This window comes from Bidens hawaiensis, unplaced genomic scaffold (genome assembly GCF_021521415.1).
Source record: "Bidens hawaiensis isolate Kalapana, Puna unplaced genomic scaffold, B.hawaiensis_p1.1 tig00001961_1, whole genome shotgun sequence".
In the NCBI taxonomy this organism is placed as follows: Eukaryota; Viridiplantae; Streptophyta; class Magnoliopsida; order Asterales; family Asteraceae; genus Bidens; species Bidens hawaiensis.
The window spans coordinates 853,710-865,900 of NW_027491109.1; the positions used below are offsets into that span (position 1 = coordinate 853,710).

General features: G+C 34.2%; 1 protein-coding gene across 1 annotated transcript; it reads right to left on the reverse strand.

Annotated features, from left to right (window-relative positions):
- Positions 1–125: 125 nt before the first annotated feature.
- On the reverse strand, positions 126–2,909 carry LOC143604518 (uncharacterized). The gene is made up of 5 exons (XM_077080974.1): positions 2,889–2,909; positions 2,264–2,379; positions 1,430–1,670; positions 1,078–1,318; positions 126–985 (listed from the first exon to the last, which is right to left on the reverse strand). Exons 1-5 carry the CDS (start codon positions 2,907–2,909, stop codon positions 126–128), a joined length of 1,479 nt encoding a protein of 492 aa, XP_076937089.1.
- Between the last annotated feature and the right edge of the window lie 9,282 nt (positions 2,910–12,191).

Consider the following 12,191-nt stretch of genomic DNA (forward strand, 5'->3'; position numbering starts at 1 on the left):
ATACTTCACAAATTTTATACTTGAGCAAGCCTCGAGATTCATGTGACAATTGAACATCATCAAAAGCATTGGGTTATACGGGACAACCCATCTGTTATCAAGAAATTTTCCTCGTACGTCCACCATTATTCCATTGTTTCTTCTTCGATATAATGGATATGCGTCCTCTCCTTGTGTTGTTTGGTCATTAAACTGTCTTGGATAGCGAAAACGACAGGATTTTGGGTTCCCTTGCATCTCTTGCATACAAGGGGTCGTAAATTTCCACAAGGACCATGCATCATGTGCTTGACAACAAGATCATGCATTTTAGGATGTCTTCGCACATCAGGAATTTCATCACACACGACCTTATCATAATGGTCTGGATTATTAATTTTGTCTTGCGGGTACATGATAAGGAGGAAATGTGCATGTGGCAAACCACGTTTTTGAAACTCGATAACATAAACGTATGCCTTAACTTCTCCGAGGAGATGTTTTTTCAAGAGTTGTTCCTTAAGATCCTCAAGTTTAGCACGAAAAACTCTTGAAACAAGATCTGGACGATCTTGTGCGGTTTGACCAGGTTTTAAGTTATCACGTATCTCAGGCCATTGAGGATTACACGTCATCGTAAGGAATAAATCAGGCTTACCGTCATCTTGTACTAAAGTCATAGCATCTAGAAACCGACGTCGCATGTCACGAGGCCCTCCGATGAAACTTGCAGGCAACACGATCCGTTGTCCGACTCTAGTCGGACGAACCTCACCAGCGTGAACACAATCCACAATACCTTGGTACAAATCAGCTCTTATCTTATCCTGATTTCGTTCACAAAATTGTAAGCATGACGTCTCAAGCTTTATATAAACATCTACACCAAACTGTTGTAGCAATCTACCACCAAACAGAAGTACATTTTCAGCTGACCGAATTTGGAACTTGTAACAGTAATGCTCTCGCATAGCTACAGTTGTTCTACTACCTTGTCTGTTAACATCTGAATAGATTAGAAAGGAAATAATTAATTAATTACACATTAGGGTACTATTTATGATATTCACTTTGAAAACAGAGTTAGATTATTGGTACCTTCTGTCTCTTCGTCGATGTTGTCGTGATCATTGAGGACTTCACTGATTAATACACCTTGGCGTGGTATGTTAGGATGCCAACCCGACTCACCATTAGGGAAAAATAGAGGATAAGATAATGGATCATAACAACAATAGTACGGCTGAATATTTTGACTATATTCAGACCTGCCGTACACAACAATGCTTCTTTTGTATGTAGTGATATTGTCATTCCCTTCAACCCAAATACCAGCAACCTATATAATGTTGTATTATAAATAAGTAAACAGGTTATTATAAGTTTATTTTAAATACATGAAATAATATAATGTTATTTAAACCTTGGATGTGGTTGGTCAGTTGTACACCCTTTGGTCAAGCTCCACTGAAGCATTCAAAGTGACGTTGTAGTTGTCAAGAGGTCCAAGTTCAGCAAGACGTCGAAATGTCTTGACATATGGGTTTGTAGAAAGAACACGTGTCAAGATCTTCGTAATATCTCGATCAAGATTTGGCCATTGGAGTCTAAGATTTAACTCGGTATCGGGATCATAAAAATACAACTGTAAGTACCGAGGTGTTCCAACATTGCCCCCCTCATCTTTAACTCTCAACTTGACAATTATATTTAATGTTTTAACTTTATAATATTTTTAATATATTATGCTTTAAAAAAAAGACAAAAATACCGTTGTAACGAGCTCATTTTTGTCGACGTTTCAATATAAAAAACTTTCAAAACCGATGTGTTTTTAAAACGTACAAGTCAATAAAAAATTAACGTACAACTCAAATATGCAACAATATGTAAACCTATACAATGTTCAAATACATAAAAATTTATTAATGTGCAACCCACCCACGTTCTATAGTAGTTTATCAATTATGAATTTACAAAACCAACCCTCCCATCTATACAAGTAACATTCCAGAATAAACAGAATAAAATCACTACAACTGATATACAAAATGGTAACAACGTCACTAAAATTTTGAAAGTCAAACTAAAATATAGCACACTCCACATCATATGTATATGGTTTGGTAACTAAAAATAAGTGGTGTTTGGTCAACTAAAAATAAGTTGTGTCAATATAAAGCCTAACATTTGTCAATAAATGCAAAAAAATTATCCATGAAGCAAAAATCTCATAAATAAATTATCAATATCAATTTAACACTTTTTTTATAACAATACTAACCTGTCAACACCATATGCAATAGCAGCACCCGTTGGCTCGTTGATGATTTTGGCACCATTCAAACCGCCAATCACTACAGCATCATTGGTAGCCCACTTTTGCTTAATCGAAGAAGGCTGCACCAATAAAAAAGAAAAACAATAGCATTCAGTTTTATAATGACATGTCTATTTTTTTTTAAAGAAACAAAAAATAAATTAACGAGAAAGATATAACTGATCAAACTTTAAGTTACATGTTTTGTAGACAATTATGCAAATAATAATGATATACGATTCAATAAATTTTTTTATATCTACATATCTAATTTTTATAAAGGACCAAAAAATATATTAACAAGGGATACATAACTTATATTTTCAAGTTTTATAGGTAATGTTGTCGATATAATAAGAATATATAGTTAATTACATTTATCATATATGTTTAAAATCCTACTATTTAGAATTAATAAAAATAAAATATTATATAATAACTCAGCGGGAAACAAATAAACATTCCTCAAGTATGTAATTTGAAAATTTAATTTCATCTATAACTGCTCCTATATTACATGATTATAAAGAAAGTGGGGTAATGCAGTTTTTTTTTAAATTTAATCTTCTATATAAACATTAAATTATACACAAAATCTTGTTTCACTCATGGATCATCCGACTAAAAACATCGAACAAGCTAGGCTCAAAGATGATTCCTTACATCTCACAGATTAAAAGCTTGAAGGCAAGTCAAATCTTCAATCCGATAAAGTAACTTCTTTGATCAATTTATTTTTAAAATATTCTATTATCTAATGTCTACTTTGTATAAACTCAGGTGCTTCAGCCAATAATTTTCAATGATTCTCTTATAAATGTGACACATTTTAAATTATAACTTCTTTTAGTACATAAATATACATCATATATTTATGTCATACTCAAATTTTCCACCCTTTACAGGATGAGGATGATTCTGACAGTGTTGAGATAATTTCTTATGGGTCTGAATTTAGTCCCTACAAGTCTCAACTTCAACGTGAATTTAGTGACGAGGTAATACTATTGTTTTCATATATTTTACCTATTTTCTTAATTGACGATCTACTATTTTTAAGGATCGTGAATTTGCTGCTAAGGATCATCAATTTGCAATGAAGGCCAAAAGGTTAAAAAATCTTGAAGAATGGAACTGGAATGATGTGATTGAGGTTAGCAGCTCTGATGAAAATGAGGATCAACATAAGTTACGTGATGCATCAAATTAAAGACAAACTTTGAAATCAAGATACCACGAGTCTCCGTTCAAAAGCGGAATAGATTCCATCTGATTTAATTTTATTCCTTGCTTTGTTTCCTTATGTTTTTTAGCAAGCTTATGACGTTATTACTTTGTTTTGAGTTGCCTTGTGTTGAGTTACTTTATTTTAATTTGCTTTGTTATGAATATATATATATATATATATATATATATATATATATATATATATTCTAAGGTTGATGTTATTTATGTTTATACAGATGTGGATCGAATAAAAAACTTTTTTTACATAAGAAATGAAGGGACCAATCAAGAAGTAGGAAATAAATTAATTATAAAGGGCATAATGGTCACTTGACAATTCCTTAAATATCGATAACTATATGGTAGTTATATAGGACGTGGACATATTTGCTCTATTATGGAGATATTTGGTTTAATGTTCAAAACTTAATTATCGTTCATAATCATAATTATTATACTACTGTTTTAATGAAGAAAATGATGAAGATATGAATGATATATTGTTGTTTTAATTTTCAATTTATGAAGATACTACAAACAAAATTTATGAATAATTATTGTTTATATTATCCGTAAGCTATTTTTCTCTGTTGTTATATTGTTATGCTGAATAATTTAATATTAATTTTTTTGTTGACATCATGTTGTTATTACTTATTAGTGTTATATGCTGGTACAAATTTAATGTTAATTTGTTTTGTTGACAACATTGCGTTACTATTATTATGCTTATATAAATTTAATATTAATACGCTTTTTTTTAATTTTTTTATGTGTTAATATACTATATTGTTATTCTAATTTGTTGTTTTAAGTTTTTGCTAATAACTTTGTGCTGACATAGTCAATAAAAAAATATTTGTTTGTTGAGTATATACTTTTTGACAACAGTATTATATGTTTTTTTATCTGATTTCCCCGAAATTCGCTAGGGGGGCCATTGAAGGAGAATAAAGGGGAACAATTGTTTTAAAACATTCCCAAAATACCCTTTAATCACTTGAAATTAACCTTCTATTTACATATATGCCACTGAGATTTTATAAACCATTGATCAGCCTAAATTAGTGGTTGATATCTTTTCCTATATTCTCATGTTAACAAAGTTTTGCATAAGGTAATTTTTAAACAATAAAAAACGTATACTTTAGATGGGAATTATGAAAAAAAAACGTATACTTTGTTTTTTAAATATCACTTATAAAATTGACAAATCTATCTGATTTATTTTAATAAAAACTATATTATGTAATGACTATTCTACCATTTGGTGCATTTTCAAACAAACACCTCCCCCCCCCCCCCCCCCTCCCAAACCATTAAAAACATCTAAGCTAAACTAAACGAGGTATGCTAGATAAATATTTTGTATTTTTATAATTTTGCATTTTTTTTGGGTTTTTGATTTATTTATTTTTATACTTTTAATTGGTTCAAAGTTAGAATCTCATTTCTTTGATGTATGTTACTTTTGTTGTTTGGATAATGCATCCTTGTATATTTTAATTAGCCGTCACAAACACTAGAATAATCAGGTAACGTTCTTTCACATGAAAAAATAACCAAAATAGAGTATTTTTACATGAAAAAATAACCAAAATAGAGTATTTATTATATTCAGTTTTTAATTATATTTTAATAATAAAGTTATTTCATAAACGATTTTCCTGTGTTTATTACTCACTTTTTATGAAACCATTGTTACTTGAATTTTAAATATTAAATTAAATTAAATCTCAGATGTGTTAACAGTTATTAAACGTGGGTTCTTATTTTTTGTGGGTGTGTTTCTTCGATGATGATGATGATGATGATGATGATATTATCAAGATGATGATATGATGATGATGATGATATGATATTATGATGATGGTGATATGATATGATATTATATTATATGATATGATGATGATGATAATGATGATATGATATGATATGATGATGATGATATGATATTATGATGATGATGATGATATTATCAAGATGATGATGATGATATGATGATGATATTATCAAGATAGCATCTACACATGTCGGATACAACGGCCACTGCTCCAAAAACATCATAAGCAGGTTATCTTATGTTCAAAAATAACACAACTATTATTTAAAATTTATAAACGATTACATTAGATAAAACAAGTACAACAATATTTCTAAAATATTATAGTTTAAAATAGCATCTACGCAGCTTTGTCCTGCCACCTTTTTTCCTTGATAGTCAAGTATTGGTGGTGGCATTGCACTCTCTTCATGCTTCTTTTGTTGTTGTTCTTCTGCAAAGTGAATGCCACCACTATATTATCGTTATGATAGCGGTTTTATCCCCACTATTGATAATAATGGAGTTCAATGTGAACTACAAAATAACATCTACACAGCCAACGTAATCTCTTTAGCCGAACAATTTTCTTCCTCATAGCCATAATGTGATAATACAAGATGTCGTTAGTATTTGAACACTTGGCATTTTCCTTCATCACCCTTTGTTAATACTCACGGAATGAAAGATAGAGAATTTTTTGCCGAGGTCATTTATAAAGAATTTTTAGTTCGCCATAAACCGTCACGTTGAGGTCTCTAAGAGACGTATGATGGTAATGCAATCAAAATGAAATCTGCTAGGTGTCCAGATATACCGTGTCTTTAACCGCCCAGTTTAGTTCTTAACGCAGTGTATAATGGTAACGTGGAAATCTACAAACTCTGAAAAACCTGTAAACCGCCTATTCACTCTGAAAAGAACTTGCATGTGAAAAATAATGTCGGCCTTACCCGCCGCGTATAGCCATTAACGTGGGGTATAATGATAATTCAAAATCATTTTGATATGACGATGATATTATGATGATGATGATAATGATGATGATGATGATCATCATCATCATCATCATGATATATATGATGATGATAGATGATGATATGATGATGATGACGATGATGTTCATGTTGTAAATGGTTAAACCAAAGTAGAAAACGTTTGTTGCCGTTACCAAACGCCACGTTAAGTGCTAAACCTGGCGTTACCTGTCATACAAATTTTGTCTATAAAAACAACTACTCATTTACACAAACATATTAGTCTAGACCTCAAACATGTTTACTATCAACAATATTTCCTTCTCGAGCTACAAAATGGTTTTATCTCCACGATCATACAAAAATCATCATTTATGCCATTATTATTAAAACCATATGTTGGTTGTGTAGACGCTATTTTGTGGTGACATGCAGTCGTAGGGGTGGTCGTGGCTAGGTGGAACTCTTAATTAGTCCACCATAGTAAATCCCATCAGGGCCAATTAGGGCCGATTGCAGGCACAGTGAACTCCATTCAAACCTGGAGCGGGGAGCAGCGCGCACGGACCAGCTCAAACTATCTACTACTTAACGAAGATGTACCGTGGCTCTTAATGAATTCGGTGCCACCTCAAAAATACAATCATGAAGTTATCTCACATGGAATGCTACCATCGTAGAGACATTTTGAGCAGATTCACACACGAAAATTACATTATAACCCATATTATACAATTGGATATCCATTTCGCAGACCCGAATCGACATTCCGTTTTTTGATACCCTATTCAATAAGTGATTTGTTTGATGAAATTGTTCGTTTAATTGTTCTAATTGATCTTTTGTATCTCATAATTAGAGTAAATTTAGACAAATGTCGGCGGAAATGTCACACCCTAACCAACGACGGGAAAGTCACGAACGTTATTATATATAAGGATTTATTATATAAAATAATTATTTTGATTTTTGAAAACATAACTTGATACATATTAATTATATCAAATCATATTTATTTAAGTTACATATATATAGACATAATTCTATCAAATCATATATGTATATGTATAACCCTTTATATAAATATGAAAACGAATCGAGAGTTAAACGGTATTTACAAAGTCGGTTTTTAGTGAAATAATTCATATTTAGTCATTATTATTATTAATATCTTATGGCTTAAAAGAAATAAAAACATAAGTATCCAACAAAAACGCGGTGCAGAGGGGTCGAACCCATGACCTCTACCCACAAAGTTTCAAGTGTTAACTAGCAAGCCATAAGGCGACGTGCATAAAGAATCGGTTTCCATAATTAATATACAAAGGAAGTTCATCTCAAAATTTGTTTTATAAACCATTAAAATAAAAAACGGGGTGCAGAGGGGTCGAACCCCCGACCTCTACCCCCAAAGTATGAAGTGTTAACCAGCAGGCCATAAGGCAACATGCATAAAGAATCGGTTTCCATTATTAATATACAAAGGAAGTTCATCTCAAAAAAAATTTTATAAACCATTACAATAAAAAACGGGGTGCAGAGGGGTCGAAGCCGCGACCTCTACCCCCAAAGTATCAAGTGTTAACCAGCAGGCCATAAGACGACGTGCATTAAGAGACAGTTTCTATAGTTAATATACAAAACATGTTCATCTCAAAATTTATTTCATAAACCCTAAAATTTGATTTTGATATAACCTGTTATACACATACACCGTCGCCTATAACACAAACCGCCACACGGTATCATTGAACGATTCTGGTACCATTGAAAAATCCCGGCCATCAACAACCACCGAAGTGAACAACGAACAGACTGTGGCACATTATCAACAGGTACGTCAGTCGGTTTTGATAATCAAGTTATTTAAGTTAATCGGGTTAGGGTTTGATAATCAAGTTATTTAGGTTAATCGGGTTAGGGTTTGATAATCAAGTTATATAGGTTAATCGGGTTAGGGTTTGATGCACAAGTTATTTAGGTTAATCGGGTTAGGGTTTGATAATCAAGTTATATACGTTTAGCTGATCGGGTTATTTTATGGTTTAGTTACACCGAGCCAATTTTGTACCATAGCCAACATGACTGTGTTGAGCTAGTTAGACGAATCAACCAGCTTTAACCCGTTAGTGGACCCAAAAACCTTATACCGGTTAGGCAACCCAACCGATGTTGAGTTGTTAGCCAATGCAGTCAATTTTGATCCGTTAGCCGACCTAACCAGTTTTGAGCTGTTATTTACCACATGTAGCTTTGACCCGTTAAACAGTCTACATTTTACTATCATACAAATTCAGATTTCCCATATTGCTCCTGCACATTTATTTTACCGTGTACTTATTTGTTTAAAATATCCGTCAACAGCTGTGTTCATTGAGATAACTGAAATGTGCCTTTTAATATATATATATATATATATATATATATATATATATGATAAACAGATGGACATCCTCGAGGAAGACATCCTCTACCAGCAGCAGGAGGAGGTGGAGCAGCGGCCACGACAGAGGCGGCGGAGACAACAACCGCCAAAACCTATTGAAGGGGATGATGTGTTGGTGGATTACCCACACACGCAGTTTGTTCTCGGGACACTCAAGCACGACCGGTACATCAGCTCCGATTGATGACGCCTAAGCCGAATACCATCATAAGCCTCAGTTTAATGGAGGAAGTTGGCGCGACCAGAAGGATGTTAGAGTATGTCGGGACGGACATGCCGTGGATGAGGATGTTTACAATGAACTACCCCGCACACCGGGAGCTTACCCTAGAGGTTTACTCAACATTCCGTTTCAGGTGTTTTACTTTTTACTTACTTTGTCAAACTTTGTTTACCGCCTACACATTACTTTAATATATTCATAAGAAATTGTTTATTTTATTTCAGTCCACGGGAGGCGGGGAGGCCAGAGGTGCAGATGAGAGATCAGGCCCTAGAGGGTCGTGCTTGAGAGGTTGCCTTCAAGATGTTTGGGGTGGACCGGTACTTTTCATTGGAGGAGTTCGCCGTGGCGATCGACTTTTACACCTAGGAGGAGGTCCGGCAACCGATCTACACCGCGAGCGTCCACGAGGCCCCCGGGAGATTATTTGCGCGTTTGGTGGCGCGCGATTGCAAGTCATCCTTTCCCATCCGGTAACCAAGAAAAAGCCTCCTGCATCATTGATCCATTGTACAGGTACGTTAACCTACGTTACTTTACATTACGTTACATTGTAATATATTACGTTACATTATATTATATTTACCTTATATTATATTTCGTTGTGTAGGTACCTACACAGGCTGATAGCCTCGTCAGTACAAGGTCGATATCAGGGTGGTGACCACTGCAAACTCTCAGACTTGTTTTTTTTTTTGTTTTTTTTGTGGTGCCTTCTGACGGGGATCCATTGCAACCTCGCCCATGGCTTCGCCGACTACATCGCCACATACCAGCACAGGCAGGGACGAGGATCGTTGCTCGGTGGTCCCTACGTGGCGCGCATCGCGCATCATTTGGGATTCAAACACATCTAGCTACTCTTACGATCCCGACAGTATCCCCTCGCGAGCTCGGCCGTACTAGCGCCCGTCAAATTCTATTGGCTCACCAACAACAATCTTTATGTCCTTGTTCCATAAGGGTACCAGAGGTCACCTGCCAAACATATATTTTTCAGGCATCACCTGTAAACGAATTTATTACCAGCATTAATTTGATGAGGTTTGGTGTGACTTTTATCTTGGGGGGGGGGGGGGAGAGTCATCCTGATGTGTATGCATAACTTCAATTGATCAGTTTGCATTTTTGGTTGTTCACTTGCCAGCCTATTTCAGTTAAATAGATGATGCGTATTGTTCTCAAGTTTAAGGAGCCCGACGGGAGAAGAGTAGACCGTCTCGTTACGGACTTCAACTCTAAACCTTACATATCGGTGCCACTAGTCGAGCCTCCACCATTGATTGCACCGGAGGTGCACGTCAACAAGAACCACGTAGAGCCATCGGGGGACGAGGACGGAGGGGAGGATGAGGCGGCGGATGAAGCGGAGCAGGTTCAGGTTACTTTTATAACTCGTTTACATGTATTTGTTTCGTCTAAATATTAACGTTTAATTATCATTTTAATGTCAGCCACGGGTGCCGCAGCACGCATCGCGCACCTATCGCGTTGTGCGTTTAGACCACGCCACGAATGCACGCTTACGAAGAGTAGAGGACACGGTGCTACGGATGCAACGTCAAATCGATTGGATGATGGAGAGGGAGGCCAGCCGACAGCGCGGTGAGGATTACACATTACCTCCCCCACGCTTTGACCACGAGGCTAGCACATCAAGGGCCGGCGCCGGCACCTCAACCGACAGGGACGAAGACGGGGACACAGTAGTGTAGATATTGATTTACATTACTTTGTTATTTTCTATCAAACATTAATATTTTGTATGTTAAGAACTTTTATATTTTGTATGACATGGTATTATGCTTTTTAATATTGTAAGGTTACAATTATTAAAATCCAACCAACTAGTAAGATAAACATGATCATAGTATTAGTTTAACAATATAATAAACTTATGAAAATTGAGTTCAAAGAATATGTATATTCCAAACCAAAAGAAAACGCCGAGAACTTGGAATCCAAAACACAAAAAATCAAACGAAAATGAAGATGTAGATTTCATTTAATATTTTTTAAACAAATAGCCAACACCTCATATTATACACTAAAATCACCTTACGACCTCTAACAAAGTGAGAACTACATTATTTCTCAAAAAAACTTAATAACTATAAGACATAAAAATAAAAATCCTATAATTAAAATTTTTAATCTATAAAAGACATAAAAAACTTAATATTTTTAGATAGAAATATAAATATATTATAATAATTAACATAAACATAAAAATCAAAATCCTATAATTAAAATTTTTAATCAAAAATCCTACAAAAATATTTAAATAAAAACATCAAACAACATAGTTTTTAGATAGAAATTTAAATATATTATAATAATTCACAAAATAAAAATCAAAAATCCTAATTAAAATTTGTAATAAAAATTCCTACAAAAATATTTATAAAAGTAACACTAAACTGCCACAGTAAGTCCTTTACGTGGCGGATTATGACACTGATTGATCGATTAGATTGTCGCAGGTTACGTTGACCATCATTCGATTGATTGGGATGGTATACGCCACGGTTAGCACTAACCGCGGCGTCTGCTCCGGTTTTCTAACCACACCGCCGGTGTGGTTAGAAAAACACTTTCTGAAAAACGAGTAATTAATTTATCAATAGAGTACCGGTTAAGTACTAATATTCGTTACAAAAATTCGATCTATTATGGTATTGCTACTGTAATGGTACTAGTAACTAAATACCAGTTAATATCGAATTTCTTGAAATATAGGTAACGTATATCGTACCAAAATTTTCCGTACGGTATGTGTAATGGGTTTGTGCCCTACCCATAAGAAAATTTTTCGATTGGTTCTTGCATTAACTCCACACACATACCAGACTAGCGCATGTTACCATACTCACGCCTCTGCCCTTAATGTCTCATGCATGGCTCAGCCTTAGGGGTTTACCCGCATGATCAATAGTTAGTATCGGTTTTGTAAATGCATTAGAGTTGCGCTCTTTTAACGGAAGTCTTTCAATAAAATATTATTTTCATAGAATATCGGGATTTAAATACTCGTTTGATATTAGAAAATATATAAAAACATAGTGTACATTATTTCAAATTTCAAATATATGAGTCATTAGACAAATGATGACTATATCTTCAATCATATTTTTTTTGAACATCATATCTTCAATCTTTTGTTTTGTCTTTCTTATCTAATGCACGTAACCTTACTG